A 22,813-nucleotide genomic window follows, 5' to 3' on the forward strand; every position below is an offset into this window, starting at 1 on the left:
AATTAGAAGTAGGAAAATGGAAATAAACAAATAAGCTAGTACCTCAAATTTACAAAAGCAACAAAAAAGGTAAAGAAATGTAGAAATGCAATAAAGGATTGTTAAACTAATCGATCTGCTAACGGAATATGAAACAAACCCTCCTTTCCTGGTGACACATCACTGAGTTACTACCTGCATATCATACAAGTAAAAAGAAGAGAAAATATTTTTAAGTATAGTCAGTATGATGAATTTTGAGATATTCCTATTTCAGTCTCTTTAAAACCAAGGCCATCTTAAAAGACAGCATACTCGACAAGATCTACATGATATTGGAAAACCCAGACAGGTTTTTTCTGATTTTTTTGCCGCCAATGATCTCTGTGTTTTACAGAGGGAAAAAAAATTCCACAAATCAGGCAGCATTCTTAATTCCCTGAAGTGCTTGTTGTTAATTTTATACCTTTACAGAATGACGAGTAAAATTCCACTTTCAAAGTAAAGAAATACAGAACGTCATATCATAGCTTTAAAAATTACACTTTCTGTTCTATATAGATGTCTCATCATTTTCACTTGAATGCTGCTTATACTGTATAACACAGATTTTACTTTAAATAATAGTACTTAATGCCTATATGGATTTTTTGTTACCTAACAGCTTTGCTAGATTGGTCATGGATTTTTTACTGTGCTATGTATTTTTTCAGTACTTAGTTATATACCTGCATTCTCCAACAGACATTCAAAATATTACTGCATTCTGACCTATTCCACTGTTTTGACACTGAAGTGCATTAAGATACTCATACCGTGCTTATAGAGGCAACTAAACAAAAAAATAAGTTACGTTCTGATGTTCTGGAATGAACGGGACTTTATTCTAATGGGGGAAAACCTGTTTGTTTGTAATAACTTAGTTTGTAGCTGAAAAAGAGAGCAACACACCTGGAATCACCTCACTGAAAATTCCAGAAATGCAAGGAACTTCACAAAAAGTCTGCAGTTACCTTGTTTTTTAAGTAACCATGCAGAGCTGACAGCTATTAGCAGCAGCAAGGACTTGCATAACGAGGACTTGAAGGAAGGCTTAGTACTATCCATGCCGGAGTGATTTAAAGAGAATGAAGGCACGTATTTCTTTATGATGCATTATGTAACAACAGAGAGGGCAATGTGAGGCATTAAAAAACTGCAGGACCCACACTTGATCTCATCCTTGTTATTTATCAGACAAATATTTAATAGTGCTTCGAGCAGAAGGCTTATGAAACACCAAGCACAGGAATGTTTTCCGGTATAAAATAGTTTGAAATGTTTTAGGTGATGTATTCTATGTTTTGTACGTCTTTATGAAAATGTAATAGGCCCTATAATTCATCTATTTCAAACTTCTGCAATACATGCAATCTCAGATAAAAATGTCAAAATCAGTGATAGCCGGACCTTCTGGTTCACATTAGTGTGAAGAGAAAACTGCTGTTGAGCTGACACATTGATAGATTACGAGTTCTGCTGAAGAATAGCTAAAAATGGTGATTCAATCTTGTCGCTACTATATAAGAAGAATAACAGAAGTGGCGATGATACTCATGATATCCTGTCTTTCATCAAAATCCTAAAGGGTATTGGTGCATCGAACACATTCTCTTCCTGAGAGCTTCTGGTTCCAAAAAAATATCTGTGTAAGTAAATGAAACTAAATAGGCCTATTAAAAACCAGGATCACTTTGTGCCCTAAATTTATTTAAACATTGATCTAAATAGCAGATTGTAAAAAGACTTTTTTTTTTCTGGAGGGGGGGGGTCCTCTTTCTGGTTTTTTTTTTTTCTTTTACAGTAGAGATGCTGGTCTTGTAATGACGAAATGGAGAGCTAGGAGGATTATGAAACACAAGGAACATGAAGGGCAAATCTGACTGAAAGAGAGGGAGAATATTATTCCGATTATTTAAAACTTCACTGGGTTTCTTTACTAACTTAAATCAATGTAGGTCCCCAGAAATCTATATGGTAGTAATACAGATGCATCCAAGATGCATGTAAGGTAATGCGGTTCATCATCTTCTGTTAGGACAGTAAATAAAAACACTTGTATAATCATCTTTTCTGAACAGCTCCCTAATCTTTAGATATGCAAAAGAGAACTTATAAATGAGGCACCTTAAGTGCTTCTGCTATTCTACCCCTGGTCCTCTGTTATCTGAAACTTGTGTGGTTGTTAATGCTGAAATGAAGTCAGGTTTAAACACTGACTTCTGTCCCTCAGTGCTTCATACTTCCCTGTGCTGCTGCAAATCACCATGGAAGGCTCAAGATGGAGGGAACAGGGCCTGGGTGGCTTGTGCCTTCCTCCCACAAAGATCACAAAATGCTCCCGGCGCTTACTTCCGACGCATCCAAGGAGTTCTGCAACAACAGAAGGGGAAACAAGGCTTCACAGTCCTCATCTTTCACTGACAGGAATAACAGGTAAGGAGAAGGAGGAAACAGAAACATGGGGGGAGGACGTGGGTAACGATTTCATCTCAGAGGCTCCCCTTTTCCAAAGGGAAAGAAACCTTGACACAAACTTCATCACATCACAGAGATGTAGACAGGTAGGCACCTCAGATTCTAATAAGTCGGTGGGTTTGTTTCAAGGAGAGGTTAGGCATTCATTTGATTTTTAGTTTTACATTTACCGGGGCCTCTACAGCAAGCTTCTCCTGCAATAATTAATGTTTCATGTTGCATAGGAATTTCTGATTACATAAAAAAAAAAAACCCTCTCCAACAAAACTGTAACTTAAGCTGTGTTCTTAATTTGATGATGGATGGGGAAGAAAAGCAGCAAGGCAGAAAGTTTATCACCCTACACTAAAATGTAGGGAAAACCAGAAACCAAAATCAAATTTTAAAAAACCAAAAAGGTCTCAGCCTTGTTCCATGTTTTTCCTACAATTCTTATACATGCATTTGTCGTTTGAGTATGCAGGTCGACATCTTTAGGATATTCAAGCAATGCATTAACACACTGTAGATACGGGAAAGAAATAAGTCAGAAATATTTGTAGAGTGTGAAGCAGTAAACAGTAACCAAGAAGAAATGTTTTACGTAATGCTATCATGGCTTGACAGCTGAGTAGATTTATACCATGTTTTCAAGCTAGTAAGCTTGGTAACAAGTGAAATGGGTTAAATTTTCTGAGTTTGGAATGCAACTGATTTATGTTTGTTCCACAGTGCTACGCAGCTCTTAAATGCAGGAGCTCCTGCGGATGAAAGTCTGCTTTTAGGACAGGCCCCGCAGAGCCAGGCTGCGGCACGGCAGGGAGAAGCCCAGGTAATTCTGGCGGGGCAGGGGCTGGCGATGCAGGGCGCAGCAGGTACCCGGCCATCCTGCCAGCCCGCCTTACGTAAGGACTTCATTTTCGTCCTCCTGCATCTCGCCGCCGCGCAGGGCACGGCAGAGTAGGCTATTCCATCTCCCCGTGCAGCCCCATCCCCTGTGCCAGGCCCAATGACCGCATCCTCGCATGGTTTCATTTTTTAATTATTTTTTTTTCCTCTCCTCTCCAAACAGCACATCTACACGGTGGCGTTTACCTACTCGCTCGCGCCGTGGCTGCCACGCAGCCTATCTGGGCGGCCGGCTGGCACAGCCCGCGGTCACCGGAGCGATGCCGAAGAGCAAACTCCGGGTCCCTCTCCGGGCGAGGGGCGCGCTGCGGGCCGGCTCCGGGCGGGCAGCTCTCCCTCCTCGGCGGCGGCGGGTGTGCTCCGCTCTGCGGCCAGCGGCGGGCAGCGTCCATTGCAGCTCGGCGGGTCCGCGTCCGGAGTCCAGGGGCTCCGGCAGCCAGCGGGGAACCAGCCCCCGCTCCCCTAAACACCGCTGGCCAGGTGCGTTTATTGCTCATCCCGTCCTCTTCCCACAAATCCACCGTCTGCGGCCGCCGAGCGCCAGCGGCAGCCCGGCCGGCCCCCGAGTCACCACCGATCGCTCTCCCCTCTCGCTCTCTCTCTCTCTCTCTCTTTCCCTCTCGTTTCAAGCTCTCCCCGAGGAGGAAACAGCACGGCGGGGCCGCTCGTCCTGCATTTCACCGCCCGGGAGCCGCTGCTGCCGCCGCCGCCGGAGCGCTCAAAACAAAGCGGAGAACAGTCACTTTCCACACTGTTCCCTTCCCTCCCCGCGCCGAGTAACACGGCTGGCTAGGGGAGCTCGCCTAGCAGGGATGAAAACCAAGGGGGGGCGAAGGCAGCAGAACCCACCCACCCAGCCCGCCCGGAGCCCCCCGGCTGCTCCCCGTTCCCGGCGCATCCCGGCGCACCTGACAGCCCGCCGCGCGCGCTGTATTTCCCTCCCTTAGCGACAGGGGAGGCGCGCGCCGGCCGCGGCCCCGCCATTGGCGGAGCGCAGCGGCGCGGAGCAGCCATTGGCTGCGGCGGCGACCAATGGGGTGCACTGTATCCGGGCGGCAGCGGCTGCGGAGCTATTTAAATCCTGCCCGGTGATGTCAGCGCGGGCCGCGCGGGGGGAGCGGTGGCGCCCGCGCCTGTCAGGCCGCGTTAGGAGCAGCGCGGCCGCCCCCTCCCTCCCTGAGCGGGGCGGGAGAGCCCGGCAGGGCCCGGCGCACCTGCACGGCCGGCCCCGCCTCACGGGACCCGCAGCGCCCCGCTGCCCTCCCCGCTGAGGTGCCGCGGTGTCGCTCCTGGAGGGTGCGGGTTAATCCCGGAGTGCCGGGTACGCTCTCTGCGCGAGTGTCGCGCTAAGCCCTCGCTCGCGGAGAAAGCAGAAGGGCAACTCTTGGCGCTGAAAACACTTCTGCCAGTTGTTCGGGGGGAGGTACCCTCACTTTACTGCATCCGCACGCTGTGGCCTCGGTGACACTGAGCCGAGGGGCTCAGTGTCACCGAGGACATTAAGGGGCTGGAGCGTGTCCAGAGAAGGGCAATGAAGCTGGTGAAGGGTCTGGAGCACAAGTCCTGTGAGCAGCAGCTGAGGGAGCTGGGGGTGTTTAGCCCCGAGAAAAGGAGGCTCAGGGAGGCCTTACTGCTCTCTACAGCCACCCGAAAGGAGGGTGTGGGCAAATAGGGTCTGTCTCCTCCCAGGCAACCAGTGGCAAGACAGGAGGACACAGCCTCAAGCTGTGCCTGGGGAGGTTCAGACAGAATGATGAATTTCTTCACAGAAATGGTGATTAGACTTTGAAATGGACTGCCAAGGGACATGGTGGAACCAGTGCCCCTGGAATTGTGATAATTGTGATGGGAACTTACCCATGATGTTCCCGAAGTGCGGGCAGCTTACTTTTCACAAAGGTGTGTCCCCCGTGATGTGAACACACAGCTGCAGCATTTTCTCAGTTTGCAGATGGATGTGTGCTGTGACCATAGTTTTTTGGCCCATATAATTACAGGCATTTTGGTTGCCCAAAAATCTGTGTTAGCTACATGGCTGCAGAAGGAGTTATGTTGAGGTGACATGTGAAAGTGGTTCCCTAAGAGCAATTCTGTGGTATGGTTAAGGTAAACACAGAGGAAGTCACTGAATATTGTTGATGCCAAATATTTGTCATGAGGACACTAGGATCAAAAGCCAGGAGGAAGGAGGCTGTCCCTGAAATCGTGTTTGTTTCTTTGCCGTGGCAGGGTATGGCAACAGAGGTAGGGGACAGCAGAAGGCTGATCATGGCGGTGGCTTCTGTTAGGTTAGGGGTGGCATATCATAACTTGGGGTCCTCAAGATGAATCTGATCGTTTAAGGACATTCTTCCACTGAGAGTCAGATGGAAGAATGCAAGAACCTCTTTCAGGAACTGACTCCATGTGCCTTTTCAGTCCCATTGGTATTTCCTTGTTTTCCCTATTTGGGAGGCTGCTTGGAATAAAGATTAACTCACTCCACTCAGTGTGTTGTTTATGTATTGTATTTGTCCGTCAATGCCACCATACTCCAGATTTTGTGTGAGTTACCAACAAGGTTCAGGAATAATATTTTTTGTTGTTTTGACGGCACTTTTGCCCCCTGGTTCCCAGCTCTGTTACTTCCAGGGTGACTTGGGGATGTGTTGTCTTCCTCTAAAATATCAAATTAGCATTAGCAAGAGATGAAAAGCTGGACAGAGGTGTTCATGGTGGCCCTGCTCCTGACACATGCATCTTGCTCAAATGCTTAGAACTAGTGATGAGATCTGACTTGAGAAGAAATTTTTCTCTAACATGGCCTGTTGCATTTGAGGTAAAAAAAAAAAGGGTAAGGGGAAGCATTCACCCCACTCAGCAAGATGGAATGTGGTTAATTTTGTAAGAGAAACTTGGGTATTATGGGGACAAGAACTTTTGGACAGAGGCCTCACCCTAGAGCAGTATAAACCTTAAATCTGTTGGCTGGGGAGTGGGGTGAAAGAGGTTAATATATGTAGTGAAAGACAAATGTATATTCCTGAACTTCACAGCTATGGCATAAACTTACAGGGGCAGAAAGGAATGTGAAGAGTTCATCTCATCTATCCCATGATTTTACTACCACAAAGCAGGATCCAATCTCCCCATCTCTTTCCTGGTAAATACCCAAATTATGCAAATATCTTTAGGGATGAAACTTGATAACCTCCCCACGCTTTTCTTTGAGAGCTCTGCTTTCCTTAGCTTAGGACAGTCTAGTTCTCTTTTTTATGACCCTGAAAGACTGCAGTCCCTGACTTTTCCTCACTTAGGTCCACACATCTGCTTAAGAAAGGTCTGGAGAAAAAGGCCAGTAGTTATGTCAATGTTTCCTCACAGTTTTATTTTTTTTTTCTTCCTAAACAAGCATGGTGAATTAACAGAATTAATGGCAGGTGAAATTTGCAGCCCTGGGAAAGTAGCACACGCTGCAGGGGAAGATGGATGGATGGTGATGAAATGATGACATCAGCTCTAAAGCAAAAGGTAGGGACAGCTGGGTGCAGCTCCACTGAAAAAAGGGGAAAAAAACCCTCAAAAATCGACCTGCAAATTTAAGCATGCTTGAGGAGAGGGATACTGAATGATGAGAAATAAAATGCTATTATAAATTATACTCACCAGGTATTACAGTGTGCAGCAGTACCTCAGCTTCAGAGTTTTGAAGGGTGTACAAAGATCACTGCTAGAGCTGGGTAAACACAGACATGGAGAAACTAGCAGGCAAGTGAGTAGCTGAAGCTCAGATGAGGCAGAACTCATCTGGAAATCCTTTCCCAGTCTCGACACTGCTTCTTCCTGGCCAGTCTTTAGAAATCATTCCTGCTCCAGACCGGTGATACATAATGCTGTAGTTTTTCCTGTTAAGAACAGATTCTGCAGAAGGGTCTATAACACGGTGTAGGATTCAGCTGAATTCAGGCTACAAGATGGGGTCACTGCAGTCCTCTGCTTTAAAACATCACCGATAAAGATCTTATTTTAAATGTTCTGGTCAGGACTAGTGAAGCTTTTCAATTTTTAAATGTGTTTTGTGTGGAAAATCCCTCTGTTAAATAATTAGCAAGTGCTCTGAGCATTACTGCATATTTTATATTTCATCTGCCTGGAAGAAATGGACAGTTCTGTTGCTATAGATTAACTGCAATTTATTTTGTAATACTCTGGCTGCTGGAAGAGAGAGACTTCTTATTTCTTCTTATTTCTTTTGCATCCAATTACTCAAGGAATGGAGCTGGACAGAAGAGGCGTTTAAACATACCTTTTTTTCTTTTCCCAGTCCCAGTGGACATTTGAGTTTACAAAAAAAAAAAATCTGCACAAGCAGTAAATGTGAAAAACAGAGACTGAGTGGTTCAGCAGTACAAAGAATCCCAGTGCTGGATCTTATTTTCTTGGCAGGCATTGGCTAGGATGGCTTGTTTATTTTGCCTTTTACATAGCCTTATTCCACATTTTAGTGTAAATTTTCCTCAGGCAGAAAAAAAAAAATCATTGCTGTTGCATGAATTAGTCTGAGGTATCAATGGACACTAATTGTGTTTAAAAGGAAGAATTCAGCATAAAAAGCTGTTCAGATTTAACCTTTTCCTCTCAGAAGTGGTGTTACAAACTATTCTCTTAATGGAATGAAGGATAAGATCACCTTTCAAGTAATTTTGATTATCAGATCTGTGTTCTGAGACTCTTTGAATGGGATGTCAGAAGTGTGGCCCTGGCTCTGTTGTGGGGATTTCTGTACATCTCACTGCTGTTGCAGCCTTGCTGTGACAGAGTGGCAACTGTCACATCTCTTTTCCTAGAAAGTTGTTTTGTCCCATCTTCAAGACAAACTTTAAATTCTGAGATAATTTTATATCCCTAGCACTGCAATGGGCATCACCATTCCTGAAGGAAAAAGTGCTTCAATTTTCATGTGGGTTCGACCCAACAGCCCTCCTGGCAATCTGTGGGAGCCTTTAGTCTGCCAGAAGATGCAGATGTGGGTTCCTCAGCCTGAAGGAATTGGTGTGAATTACAGAACACAGATGAATGTTGATTAAACCAATGTGCCTACAACACACAGAAGCTCTCTAAGAGTATAAGCTAACTTCCTAGTCTCCTCCCCTGATGTAGCACCAATAGCTCAAGTCTCTAAGCACACCTCTGCTTAATTTGACAGGCACTGCACAGGTGGCTGCTCCAGTTTGGTTGGTAAGCTGTGTTATACAAAAGTGATCACCTGTGTGTGCTGTCTCTGCACGCACTGCAGCTCAGTCCTGGATGTTGCCCACATCTGTTTCTCCCATGGTGTTGGCTGGTTAGCACTTGCAGCAAGCATCCTGTGAAGCCTTTAGAAAAGTCTCTTCCAGCTTGCTGGAACACACAGGATGCTGTTGACCATCATGGAGTATAGGGGATGTTTGCAGTGGTTCTTAGTGGTCTGTTAAGGACCAGGCTCCGAGTCAGGCCAATGAGGATTGCAGGGAAGAATCAAGGGCTTGGATAAAACTAATCTTCCATTCTGGCCATCAGACTGGGGAAATGAGTGTTTCCTTGCAGCCCTGCTGCAGCTTGTGCATTCTCTTCTGTCTCCAAAACACTGCTGAGACTGATGCCAATGAAAATAACAGGCAGAAACATTTTTAACATTTATGCTGCTCATTTGCAATTCAAGTATGGTGAACTCTTGTGTGCTGAAAAGCAGGGAGCAGAACAGAATGGACCAATCTGTTTATGAAGACTGCAGAAGTTATTTACCAGCTCTGAGATTTAGAGAATTGTTTTAATGTTACTGATCAGCATTTCCAAAATGGTGTTGAACTGTAGCTTTCCTGTTGTGATAAAACTGAATTACCACAATATTGATGCTTTGTTAGTAGGTTGGCTCCACATATCAAAAGGCATGAGACACCAAAGAAGGCTCTAAGAATGTGTTCAAAATAACATAAGGGGGAATTCTATGATACAATGTTCCTAAAGAAGTGAAAAATTTTACTTTATTCTTTCCCAAACTTACCTCTATGTATACAATAAAGCCTATTTTTAAGTATTGGCTTGTTTGAGCAACTGCTTTTAGATTTGGGATGAAGTATAATGTGATATATCATGTCAGTGGGCAGTATTAATATCTGCATAATTTTCCATAAAGGGTATGAAACTTTAGAGAAATGTCCTTTTACAATCCCCTATAATGAAGGAGGAAGCTTGTCAGCTGATTTGCCCAGTATGTGGATTATTTTTGTTTTTAAGAGTTAGCTGTCAAATTTCACTGTGGTCTTTCTTCTCCTCACAATCCTGAAAAACAGATTATTCAATCACTAGCGTAAAATTTTAAGTCCATAGATGACTCTTGCAGTAAATACCAGTGTGACATTTAATATAAATTCTTGCCTAAAAATATCTGCAATAATCTTAGATCCTATAGGTATACATATGTATGTATTGGTACTAGAGGATGATGTAGTTGGGGGTTGAGCACCATGTTCCAAAAAAGCAAAGCCATGTAAACTACTCATCACCTCTTCATCATCTGAGCATATGCAGACACCTACCATTTTTGTGACACTGTTTTAATCCTATGTGGAAAGTCTTCATGAAGGCAGCTGCATTTTTAGCATGCATGGAAGATTACCGAGCTCAGCACAGAGCTATTTCCAGTCAAGAATGCAAAACAACAGAGATGGTTACTGTCCACTTCTTTCCTAATGGGCATATATTTAGAGGATAGAGGACTTGGTGAGGAAATCAGACTTTCAGCACCATCAGACAACAATTCCCACTTATTTCATGACAGATTTCACCCTAGTGGCATGAGTGGAATCATGACACATCCTCTTCCATGGTTTTCAGAGTTGATTTATAGTCTCTACCATGCTTGCACGGGACTGTTTTCCTTTCTATAACCACTCAAAATGCCATTCTCCTCTAGTTTCTGTGGAATTTGAGGTTTGTAGTGAGGAAAGGGATAATTTTAACACAAGAACTGAAATTGTGTCTGACTCTTGAGTAGATAGAGAAGAATATCTCTGGTGCTATTTCCACAGCTCTTTAATTTCTAAGATAAAAAATATATATCTATTCTCTGCTACCAGGTTCTCTTGCATCTTTTAAATAACTGCTCTGTTAGGAGTTTTAAAGCACACAGTGCTTTTCAATTCATTCAATTCAGCATGAGGGAGAAGCGTGCATCAAATTTAAGGACCCGAATGGAATCATCGGCCACTCACAAGGCAAGAAAGCATTTACAGCTTCTTGTCCTGGGCAATACAGAGCACTGAGAAGCTACTGGGTTAACTTGTCCCACCCAACACAGAGCAGAAGCCCCTGGAGTGAATCCAGCATTACTTAACTATGAGCTGTGTCCCTGTGTTTGATTGGTGTGTTGTTTTGGTTTTGTTTTTCCACAGGAATCATAACTCATTTGCACAAACAATCCCTAGTCCATAATGAATACACATACCAGGATTTATAACAGATAAATTAAATGAGATGTGCTCAGGGGACAGCAAAGCATGCAGTAGTAGAAAGGGAAAGAAGTACCCTTTTCATTCTGCCTGATAAGAATGATCACTCAGAGCAGGATATAATTTTAATTTCTAAGTTATCCAAATACCCACATCAAAAAAGGAAAACAAAGAGAAAGCAGGCCATTATGGGCACAACGGTATCACAAGTGCTTTGGTATCTTGCTCTTGTGTTGCATTCAATATCTGATTGTACAGCATACAGCACCAAAGCACACAGCATTTATAAAGATGTCATTAAAGAATATGACAGTCTAGGCTGTAGGAGGCAGAAAGAAAAAACCTGTTTCCACTTAATCATTTGTCTGAATCTTACATGACTTTTTCCAGGCCAAGAAAAACAAGGACTGTTAAACAAGGGGCAAGTGAGATGCTGCTCAAAGAGAGGGGTGCAACTCTAATGGCATCATCAAAAAATGAGAGCCAAGAAGTTGTGATCTGCTGCAGACAGCTGAGGGTGTGTGTTACTCTTCAAATTAATTTAGGTAAATTTAATTTATCAGTAAATCAGCTATGATAAGATGCTGGAGAGGGATAACCAGGTTATAGGTGTGGGTGGGAATAATAAACCCAGCAAAACAAGCTGGTTGGGTATGTGGAGAAGTGTGTTGCTGGACCATCCTGTGAGATGCTTCATCTAGCTGAAGTATCGTATATAAACTTGTGTCACATGGTGATGATCAGGCAGAATTCAAACACTGAAAAGTCTGAGCTGTGGCAGTCTCTGGCTTTGTGTGATTGCCAAAAAGCTCCAGCGTGGAACACTAGGTAGCATCTTAACCTCTAGTTTCTGCTTGTAATGATTACATGGTGCTGTTTCATGGCAATTTTGAGGTTATTTGAAGGACTCTGGAGAAGGGAGCCTGAATGGCATATGGCATTGGAATGGACCCAGAAACTGCTGGAAGATGCAAGAGGATTCACAGGGAAGAAGTGCAGAGGGCAATGGAGAGAAGCCAAAGTGAACAAGCATGGAGTGCAAAGAATGAACACAGAGGTACCATTATTTACCATTATGGTGTAGTTTAAGATGTTACCTAGGGCTGCTTGGACCTGTGGGAAGCTGAAGAGTGCTCCTTGGTTAGCATGGCAGACCTGCTTGTCTAATTATTTTATCTGCGGTATTTCTAGAATACAAGTCATGTGCAAGCTGTACTGCAATGTGGAGATAAGCAATAAAGGCAATTGATTGTCTGGATCTGCAGATGCTGATTCCGGAGGTCCCTCATAATCTGGTATATGCACAGCAGGAGAGGAGGAAGTGTAGCAAAGAAGAGTCATAATGCACTTGGTTCCATGGTTCAAACAGCTACAGCTGTCAAACAATAGTGTTTCTTGTTTTGGAGTTAGCTTGGGTTAAAACTCTTCAGGCCTACTTGCCTGGGGCAAGCCTCCAGGCTACAATGCTGTTAAGAATTCACAGCTTAAATCTCCTTGGCAGCAGTTGGCATTTTTCAGCTTTTGTGGCAGTGGAGCACGTTCTTGGGAATGGTAAGGGAAATCTCAGAAGGTGTTTGGGAGACACCTGGGAGATACCTGTAAGGATAGGGAGGAAATCTGTGAGAAGCCAGCAGGATGTCATGGGCCTGTGGTAGACCTGCAATGAAGGGTAGGCTTTACTCAGTTTCTTTCCCTTTTCTCAATATGTTCTCATCTTTTCCTCCTCAGGGTGGGTCCTCATTTTCTTGGGAGATTTGAGTTTCTGAAGCCCACAACTGTCTACTTCCCACCTTATAGCTGTCTTTGTCTATCAAGTCAATTGTACCATGAAAAAGCCTTCTTTGTGGCTTTTTCTGTAGCCTCTAATTCGTCTCCGCTGAAAAGAAGAGGATGCTGGTGTGGCTCCTTTACAGAGCAAAGAGGAGGCAAAGGTTGAGTGGGGATTATTTAGGCCAGAACAGCAGGTTCTGTATCCCAAGGCACAGTGCCTTACAGTCTTCAGCTGCCCCTGCTGGGCTGACCGCACTCAAGTAGTACAACTGATGTCAGAGGCTCACAGTTCAATCTTCATTACATTGCTACGTAGTTGTCAGGAATTAACTTTTGTTGGGTAAAGCATGATCAGCCACATTTTATTAAGAAAACATGACTGGTAGCAGTAGCAGAACTGACCTAATACGAAAACACTTGCCCAGTGACTCAATGGGCAATCAAGCAACACTGGAATGAAGAATGAACCTACAACCAGTAAAAATCATCCAACATGAATGGTGCTCTCCACCTCATGAAACTCATCTACCTCTACCTGAAGGGCAGTAACAGAGCCCTACCTTCAGGAATATCTGGGACCAAGCCTGTGTAGCTGGAACCAGCACAATTAATGCTGCTCCTCCCATCTATTGACAATATCTGGTCCTGTCAGCAAGGAGAGGGGAAGTAGAGATAGCCACTCTTCTGTAACTTTGTAGTGTCCTTTGCATTATTAATCACTCTTTCATAGAGATAATGAATAGTCACACTCCTGCCCACATATCCAATTATTGCATAATAATTAATGTGCAATTCAGCCCATCCTGACCTAAACCGCAAGATGCTGAAGTCTCTTGAGTCAGCTTAAGACTGTCTTGGAGGTTTCTAAACCAGGATCAATTAATGGTAGGTATTTTCTGCATGCTCTCTGCAAACTCCTGCCCCAGTTCCTGCCCTTTGCCTTTGAGGTCTGTCTTCCAGTGCAGTGGTGGACAGGCAGTGGTGGCTCTTGGATACATCAGGACCATAGCTCAGTGGAAAGAGCCCCGATGGACACACTAGCCTCTTTTGTCTCTACACCTTTGTGTGTAAGTAGAGGTTAGGTTTATATAGCTTTGCATCTAGTTTAAATGTGCAACATCCACTTGCTAACTGGATGTGTATGGATGGAATAAAGCATTTTCCTCTTCATTCCAGATCTGTTTTCTAGCCAAACTAAAATCTTGTCCAGTTGATGTATCTACCTCATGGGTAATGTCCACTGTGTCTGAGCAAAAATAAGCCACAGCTGTATGTGTTTCCTGCTAGTTAAACTGACTTAAATGACTAATCATCTCTTCATTCATAGGCATTCATTCATAGGCATTAATTCAAAGGCAATAGCCTTTGGTCTTCTCAGGGTCCTCATAACCATGCAGAGTGTAAAACTGGATGATTACTCCACGAAGTTATCCCTAAAATAGTTCAGTCTTCTTCAACAACAGAAAGTTACCTGGACTTTATTAATGAATTATGAGTTTCAGTGTTGGGAGAAGCTCTTTGTTCTCTTTCCTGGTTTTCAATGAAGCTGGTTCCTATCTTTGCTCAGACTGCTTCCATAGTGGCTTGTCTATTTGAGTTTCAACTCATGCTTCAAAGTGCTTTCTTCTTCACTAGTCTGAAGTCTGAATAGTCCTTTACAAAATGGTTATGTAGGACATTTTAAATATTATCCTTCCAGTCACTCTCCAAAGCTATCTGTCATGATAGGCCTGTCATGGCTGGAATTTAGTTGCAGACATTCCAGGAGTTACACTCATCAAATGTCTTAGGTTGAAAATGCAAGATGTGGCCAGGGGTGTGTATTTTATTGCCATCTGTCAGAAGCAGGTGGGGTGGTTTTCTTTATCTCTTCCACAACCCATCCTCCCTCGGGGAATATGTCTTCTGTTAATGGGCCATTGAGGGTCACTGCATGACTGATAAAATTGCATCATCCCATTGTGAGATGCTCTGTCCAGGGGGAGGAGCCAAACATTCCTCCCTGGATATAATCAGAGATTTGGAATACCTTTTGGAATTTCCTTTGGAAATCCAAAGGATATCCTCTGGGAGTCCTTTTCCACTGGATTCCCAGAGGAGCAGCCCTTTTTTCTACTGGATTTCCAGAGGAAGACCAGGCCCATCTATACCAGCACTGGACCTTCAGAGGAAAACTACACCCTTTTTCAGAATCACTGCTTCAACAGAACCACATGCAGCGCTCCAGGAGGATGGCAGCGACCATTTAATCAGACTCCTACCAACACCCTGAACAACAAAGTGTCAAGTCATATTTTGTCAGTGTTATTTTGTATTTCTGCTTTTTTTTTTTGTTTTTTCTAATACAGAACTGTTATTCCTACTCCCATATCTTTGCCTGAGAGTCCCTTAATTTCAAAATTATAATAATTCAGAGGGAGGGGATTTACATTTTCCATTTCAAGAGAGGCTCCTGCCTTCCTTAGCAAACATCTGTCTTTTCAAACCATGACATCATAGTAGCTTCATAGATACCATCTCCTTCTACCTCTGCATCTACCTCTCCTTTTCCTAATAATTAAATTGCAAAATCTTTGTGACTGAGAATGTTGTCATGTCGCTCTCTATTTAGATGTCTATTACAATTGGCTCATCATTCATGACTGGAATTCTTAGGTGGTAGTGAAATAAAAATTTAAAAAAATTAATTATGTATTCCTTCAAAAACACCATGTGTTTTAAGGGAATATTTTAGGATATTTGAGTGGAATATTCCTGAAAATACAAAATGTCAGTGATTCAGGATTCTATCCATAACATGGTTTCTCTATCACTCCAATTACCATGGAGTGCTTCTTTCTACCTTGTTTGTAAAGCCAATATTAAACACTCTTAGTGTTTATCTGGACTCTTACCACCAGACCATAAACTGGATCAACCTTCACTGTGGGAATGCAGTGATATTAGGACCAAGCAGTTTCAAAAGCTCAGCAACTGTGTATTCTTTTAGATACTTAAAGTAATAGATTTTCTAAGCTGTATAATCTCACCAGATTCTTAAAGGACACCATCTGTCTGTACCATCACAAAAGTCCAACTATGCCCTCCCCCTCCCAAAAAATGCAAGATGTTTTTTAATCATAAAATGTTGAATCTATTTTCACAATTCAAGAAATTTAACAATGTTTTTGAAGATGAAAGAGCACCAACAAAACTGAGAAATCAGATTGTGGGACTTTCCTCCCTAGACTTGATGGGAACATAGAATTTGAATGTTTGTCCTCCTTTGTTCCCCCACCTCAGGCACACTGTTCTTCCTGTACTATGGACAAAAATCATAATACAGATCTCTCAATGTACTGTGGGAATAAGAGGGCAGGAAACAAAAGTTAAATATTTACAACTGACCAAGTCCTACTCTGTTTGTTTGTACCCATGACAGCAAAGGAGCCATTCTCTGAATGTTGTGTTCCTGGTCAGAGAGGCTTCCTATCCTCTCAGACACCATCACTCCATCTCCTTTCTCAGCAGCACCATTAAGTTGTGTGCTGGCATGGCATTTTGTGGAAATCCCTCATGTACATAAATGAGTGGAATGATAATGACAGAAAAGTGCCTCAAGCTGAAGTATCAGGATGCAGTTTCACAATTCACCTACACTGCTCTCAGTCCATTTTGCCATATCCTTCCCCAGTGCCCCACCCCTGCCAGCAGCAAAAGTGGTCCTATAATTACACACAGACTGATCAGCCACCCTATTTGGCAAAGCCAGCTGATTTTGGAGAGGGGAGAGTCTGTTTTGTGCTTAGGCAGGTCTCTTGCCCCCTACACAGCCCTGTGACAGTCAGCACCAACGCACAACAAGGAGGCAGGGGCAGGACATAGGGCATAAGGGCAGGACATAAGATTGTCCATATCTTTAGCAGCAATGCAGATGACTTAAGTTGGTAAAATCTCCCATTAGAAAAGGCATTAGAACAGACTGGTAAAAATTAATTTATAAATTGCCAGGACTTGACAGTACGTATTCTTCAATTTCAGCATGGTTAAAATATGAAACTGCTCTATTGCTTTTTGTGGTGTATCACTTGAATTGGGTGCAGGAATTGAAGGTGAAGGGTTTCAGATATTTTTGGTAAGCATAGGCCAGCATGTTTGATTTCTGCAGCAAGAAAATAAACTAAAACTGTAACCAAAACTAGAACTAGGGTATACAGCAGGTGGATAGAATATGAAGAGTCAATATGGCTTTATCACAGGGAAGTTGTACTTCAAAAATCTATTAGAGTCCTTTATGCTGAGTGTATGAAAGTAAACAAGGACCTGAGAAGGGATTCAGTTAGGCTTTCAAAATACTGTTGACCAGGTCCCCCAGTAAAAGCTCATAAAAAAAAAGTTTGATGAAGCAAGAAACAAAATCTGTATTTTTTTAACTGTTTAAAAGCTGTGCTGCAATGGATAAAAATGCAAGTGTTTTCACAATAAAGATTTGTTACAATTTCACTGTTATTGGCTTTCATTACCCAGTGAAAAGGTAAAGAATTCTATATAGTGATAAGCTTTACTGACTATAGGAAGTTCTTCAGGATACCAAAATCAAAAGCCAGCTATAAGGTGTTGCAGGAGGACACCACAAATGAGAAAACAGCTAACAAAATAAGGTAAATTTTAGGTTTATTTTTTAATATAGACTAATGGTTTCTAAACATCAGTAACATTCAAGAAAGAGGCTATATAATAATTTTGACCAGTTTGATTGAAATAGTCACAGTTCAAAGGTAAACCATAAGGAAAGAAGCTGAGATTAAGCAGGAAAACGTTGTTAAAGCACTCTACTTTCTCTATCTCGTATTTTTCTGGGTTACAAGGAAGATCAAGATGAATGATCAAAGGTGTGGAACATTTCCATCTGAGGAGATAGTAAATGAAAAGTAAACAGACCAAGATGTTTCTATTTGAAGAAAAGGTAATTGAGGGGATACTATGAAGGAAATCTATGAAATGGTGACTGGTATTAAGGCAGATAGAGAGCAATCACATTCTCACAATAAGAGAACTGAACGGGAGTCTATAAAATTGTCATTTGGCAGGTTCAAAACACAAGGAAGTAATTTTTTTTTCCATAAAATAGAATTGAATGTAGAATAAACTTGTTGTTATGGTAATAAAAATGAGAACGGGTTAAAAAAATAATCAGAGCCCTCTTGGAGACAAACCTATTGAAGACTATTATGCAGTGGTCTAGAAAGAAATCTCCAGCTTGGAATTGTTGGGAGCTACAGGATATACCCAGGAAAGAATTGATTTGTATGTCTAATGAGCTTTTCATAAGCACTCACAATTGGCCACTGTGGGGAAGAGGGAACTGAGCTACAAAGACCTCTGGTCTGTCCAAGTACAGACATTTTAACCTCTATTTTCCAAACACAGTAAATTACTTTAATGAGGCTTTTAATATCAGCCACATAATGTGAGGTCAGCACAGGGAGGCAATATTTTAGATATTACATCTAACTTCATATTTCCTTGATTAACAGCTATGAAATATCCAAAGGGCATTATTCAGCATCATTCAAGTGGAACTGGTCTTATGCCATGGATGCAACAAACCTCTGTATGAGACCAGAGCACATTCTCCTGGTAAACATCATGCCATATGTTTTTATCAGGCACTAATTTGGGGGAGAATTAATCTTTATAAAGTTATTACGTTAGAGTGTCCTAGTTATGTCAAAGTATAGAGCTGGGGGCTTCTTCATTTGTACAAATGTTGCTAAACATTTAATTTCAGATTTTCATTCTGGTGGATAATAAAAAATGACTACCCACCAAACTTGGAGCATTAAATTGAGGCTGTGTTTTTGGCAGCTCATCGTAGAGGGATTAATATTACTGGAATAGCTTTGTTTCTCAGCAATACCTCCTTAAAAACAGCTTCCTCTGAACACATATTTCTCTTTTATTGAGAAAAGGAAATACAGTATTAGAAATCAATGTTTTTAAAGGGTAATTTAAAGAAATCTATCTTGGCAGATGCTGAAATATTTTCAATTTAAAACAAATAGTATTTCTGTCATCCAGTTGGATTTTTTAAATTAGACCATTACTCCTTGATAAGTTAATTACAAAACAGAGAGAGACTCAACCAATCTAAAAAAGCTTATTGATGAAAGTATAGAGCACATGTCTAAAAGCTACTTTTACTGATTTATGGGTGAAATTTTACTTTTTATATGAAAAAGCCTTGTCTCCAATGTCTTAAATCATAGGGAAAAATGCTCAGTTTTTCACCCTATCACAACTAATGTTTTATATTGGTACACTGATGGACTATTGTTTTCCTGTGCTACCATCCATTATAAAAAGTGACAGCATCATAATTGAAATTATTTAAATATGTTGCATTTAGATAATTCTTTACTTTGCTATAAATATGACTACACAAGAAATGCTGCTACTGGAAATTGCTAGGATGAGCTACCAAAGTGGAATTATTGCTCAGCAGGCCATATTCCTCTGGGGATAGGAAATGAAAAGTATCAGAACTTCCTTTGAAATGCAGAAAGGTTAAAGGAATGGAAGGAACATTTTGTGTTGTGTCTGAGATGCAGAGAAGGGAAGCACAGAGTATGTTGCAACCATGGGTTGAAATGTCTCCAGGTCCATCAGCTGAATCCTGATCTCACCAAAATCCCTGACAAGTCTTTTAGCTGAGTGAAGTCACAATTTCGCCCCAAGGATTTCGGGGTAAAAGGAAGTAAAACTCACAAAAAAAAATTGCACAAAAAAATTAGCTTCATAATATCTGCCCATGGATGTCCCTGTAACTGTGATGCATGGCTGCATTTTATTCTGCATTTTCTTACTGCTTCTTACAGTAAGAACTTGCCAAGGTGCCAGTGGGAATCCTTCCGGATTAGTTCTGGGGTCTGAGCCAAGTCGTGGCAGGTATCAGTCTAAGAGTTTAACAAAATGAATAGTGGCAAGCCAGAACCCAAACTGAATGCCATCTATGAGTAATTTACCTGTATAGAAACTGTCCCACAGAGCTAACAGGTGTTGCTGTCCTAAAGTGAACGGGCAGATTTAGCATTTTCAGATACTGTAAAATTTTACAGAATTTCACAGAACTGGCCAGCTGGTGAAAAAGAACCTGGCCAACTGCAGAACAATGGTAGAAATAGCAAATCTGGGTTATGAGGGATTTTGTGTCCATGAAACTGTACAGTATCTGAAAAGGCTAAATTTGCTTGTCCACTTTGGGGCAGCAACATCTTGGGATAAGAAAATATTTATCATATTATAAATACATTAAACAGTACTAGCCCTGGAATTGAACCTGGATGAACACTGCTGGTGACTGGTCACCAGCCAGTTTTAAGAACACCCCTTTAATAAAAATCCCTAGACTATTCAATACCAGGTGAAATAATAAGAAATTTTTAACAGAAAATTATTTGCAGAAGACTTCTATACTTCAAACACATAAAAGAAAAAAAAAAAAAGAGAAAGTACGGGACACAATAAAAACTCCAATTTTGAGTATATTGTCCACTGTTAATTTAAAAAACCCAGAACTTTTGAAAAACAGGCAATTTCTTTAATTACATGAGAAGTCTCCTTTATACAAGGCTTTCCATATTACTGCTCACATCAATGCTATCTCAGAGATAACAGTAATCCATAAATTACAATATTGCTTGCTTTCCTAAATGTGGAGCAAAATTTAGGCAGACACTATGTCTTGTTTGTATATCTTCATCCCCTCCTTCTGATGAACAGCAGTACAAGTACCACTGTAAAGTTTGTAACTTTATGCTGTTACATGAGACAAAGTAATGATCTTCACTCCTTCGATTTAAAGAGAAAACCTGTCTGGTGATGTTTGTTTTATCTTTACCTTACAAAGTGGCATGGTCTAAGGACCCTGAAGGACAGGCATGTCAGCTCTGCGGTTTTGATTTGGGATTGTTCCAGGTTAGATGACTTTTCAAATACCCCTAATTACCACTGTGGAACAGTTTGCATTTTGATATAAATTAAATCCCTGTCTGTAAGTGTGGACTTCTAATTTCCACAGAGGAAAAATAGAAGTCAGAAGTTCTATATGAAAAATAAACATAAGCTGCATTGAAAATTGGACTTTGGATCATTGTTCAATGGTTCACATTAACATGCATTAGGGAAGTTACTGTGAGCATGGTAGCAGCACTATGAGTCCAGGTTCCAGTTCTGTTACTTGCTTGTGGCTTTTCAGCAGGAATTTCTTGTGTTGCTTCATGGTGGAGCAATGTGAAAGGTCAAGTGGGGAGTGTCACTGAAATTCTGTGTTAGGGACTGTGCCTGGCCTAGGAGAATGTGGCTGAGTCCATTATCAGGGATTTGACTCCTTCATTTATCACAGTTATTAATGTACCAGCTCAAAAGGTCAAGTGACTCACATGAGAATCTCACTTTTCATTTGAAGAAAAATGTGTCCTCAGCCTTGTGCTTATGGAGAAAAGATAAAAATGTAAATGTGCAAAGGCTTAAGAAGTAGAACGATACTTAAAAAATCATTAAAAGACACACTAAACATGAAGAGGTTTTGATCTGATGTTATGATCTGGGGGACGAATTCATGACTTTTGAGTCAGGGATAGGAAAGATTAGGACGGACAATAGAAAAAGGAGTAGAGCAATCTTCCAAAATACGCATTATTTAAAGAGCTATTGCCACATGTTTAAAACTTGAGATAATATTTTACTGTCTGCTGCTGTAGACTGTGATCCTTCTGGCTGTTGTGTCACTTCAGTCAGTTGGAATTTTACTGACCAATCACTTGACATTTGTTGTTGCAAAGTAGATCCACAAAAGCCACATCTGTCCATGCAGAACAGAATTGCTCTTCCACAAGGGCCTCAAGACCTGCTTCAGGGCTGGTGCCTCTCACCAATCAATTAAATACACTTATTTTTATTTTAAAAATGAACCCAGATTTTACATGAAATAGGAGAGAGCTGTGTGATGCAGTTTGCTGTGAGATAACTATCAATGGTCCGGCCTGAAGTAATGTTTTGGTCAGAGTTTGTTCTGTAGTGAAATCCTGGAACAAAAGGTGAGGTAGTTTAGTGAACTTTCAACTACTACAAGGAATATCTAGCAGAAAGAAAAGAGGCTGAAGAACTCAACTGTGTGAGAACTCTTTGGGTAAAATTTTCACACTTGCCCCAACTCCAGCTTTTTGCAAGTGCCGAGTCTCTTGGCACATCTCTAACTAGTCTGTTGCTGTAAGCATTCCTGCTCCATCTCTGAGTATCCTGTCAAGAGCTTCCCACAGGCTTGATGATGGAAGCATGGGGTACAAATCATGGTATCTTGCCCAGCAAAGTGTTTTCGTATTAGCTCTTGACATTGCTGGCCGAGTATGGAAGAGAGAACTTCTCTATCAAACTTGATGACTCCAAAATTCCCTTTTGATCAGCCAGAGGCTAGATTTTGAAGGGAAGGGCACAGCTGTTTCAAAAGTGAAGTTTAGTGGTTCTTCATAAATGCCTTCCATTTCACATCCTTTGATGTCAGGCAAAACCTCAATATCTCAGAAGTTTCCAAAAGTTGTTTACTAAAAATCATTAAATTAGAAAATTTTCTTGTAGTGACCATACATCCGTATTTTTCACTTTGAACTACCTCTCTGTGGTTCAGCTTAATTTTTTTGGGTGTTCTATCAGTTGCAGACTGATAACACCCTGGTGTCCAGTCGTCGCCAGCTGGGTCTTAATAATGTGAGATGATGTATAAACACACTTTGCAAAATGATGTTCTATCCCAGAGACAATTGTTGAAAACAATCCTAAAGACGATTGTAAACCTGAGAAAGGAAGAGGATTATCGGTCAATACACTACCATAAAACACAACAGACTGTCTTTAGCTTGGCAGAAAGTTATCTTTTGTCACATATTTGCAGCCTTGGGGTTGCAGCTGTACAATAAAAGATCCTTATTTGCTTCTTACATTTAATAATATTATGTTGTTCTACTTGCATCACAGCTGGAGAATGTTAGAAAGTATTTGGGAGCCTACTGAACAAAACTCCTTCTGCTTTTCCCTTGTGTGGGCTTGATCCAGGGGCAGTAAGTGGAGAGCTGAAAGGTAGAAAAGAACTCTGAAAAAGTTGTGTGATAAAAGAACTCAGCTAAGAGAAATACTGGAGCTTTTAAACCCCTCCC

At 41.6% G+C, this 22,813-nt stretch overlaps 1 protein-coding gene across 2 annotated transcripts; it reads left to right on the forward strand.

Moving 5' to 3' along the window:
* Positions 1-2,215: 2,215 nt before the first annotated feature.
* Positions 2,216-5,867, forward strand: LOC135445424 (uncharacterized). 2 transcript variants are annotated; one of them, XM_064707844.1, is made up of 4 exons: positions 2,216-2,454; positions 3,208-3,307; positions 3,548-3,864; positions 4,015-5,867. In XM_064707844.1, exons 1-3 carry the CDS (start codon positions 2,300-2,302, stop codon positions 3,848-3,850), a joined length of 558 nt encoding a protein of 185 aa, XP_064563914.1. In that variant the 5' UTR covers positions 2,216-2,299; the 3' UTR covers positions 3,851-3,864; positions 4,015-5,867. The 2 variants fall into 2 exon arrangements, with proteins under 2 accessions (XP_064563914.1, XP_064563913.1); XM_064707843.1 differs by having other exon boundaries at positions 3,548-5,867.
* Positions 5,868-22,813: the final 16,946 nt, after the last annotated feature.

Source organism: Zonotrichia leucophrys, chromosome 3, assembly GCF_028769735.1.
Source record: "Zonotrichia leucophrys gambelii isolate GWCS_2022_RI chromosome 3, RI_Zleu_2.0, whole genome shotgun sequence".
In the NCBI taxonomy this organism is placed as follows: Eukaryota; Metazoa; Chordata; class Aves; order Passeriformes; family Passerellidae; genus Zonotrichia; species Zonotrichia leucophrys.

Excerpts from the sequence above, each read along its gene's own strand:
- LOC135445424 (XM_064707843.1), top strand. The coding sequence starts at position 2,300 with ATGGAGGGAACAGGGCCTGGGTGGCTTGTGCCTTCCTCCCACAAAGAT. Across the intron at positions 2,455-3,207 it reads TTCACTGACAGGAATAACAG|TGCTACGCAGCTCTTAAATG; the intron begins GTAAGGAGAAGG and ends TTTGTTCCACAG. Across the intron at positions 3,308-3,547 it reads CACGGCAGGGAGAAGCCCAG|CACATCTACACGGTGGCGTT; the intron begins GTAATTCTGGCG and ends CTCTCCAAACAG.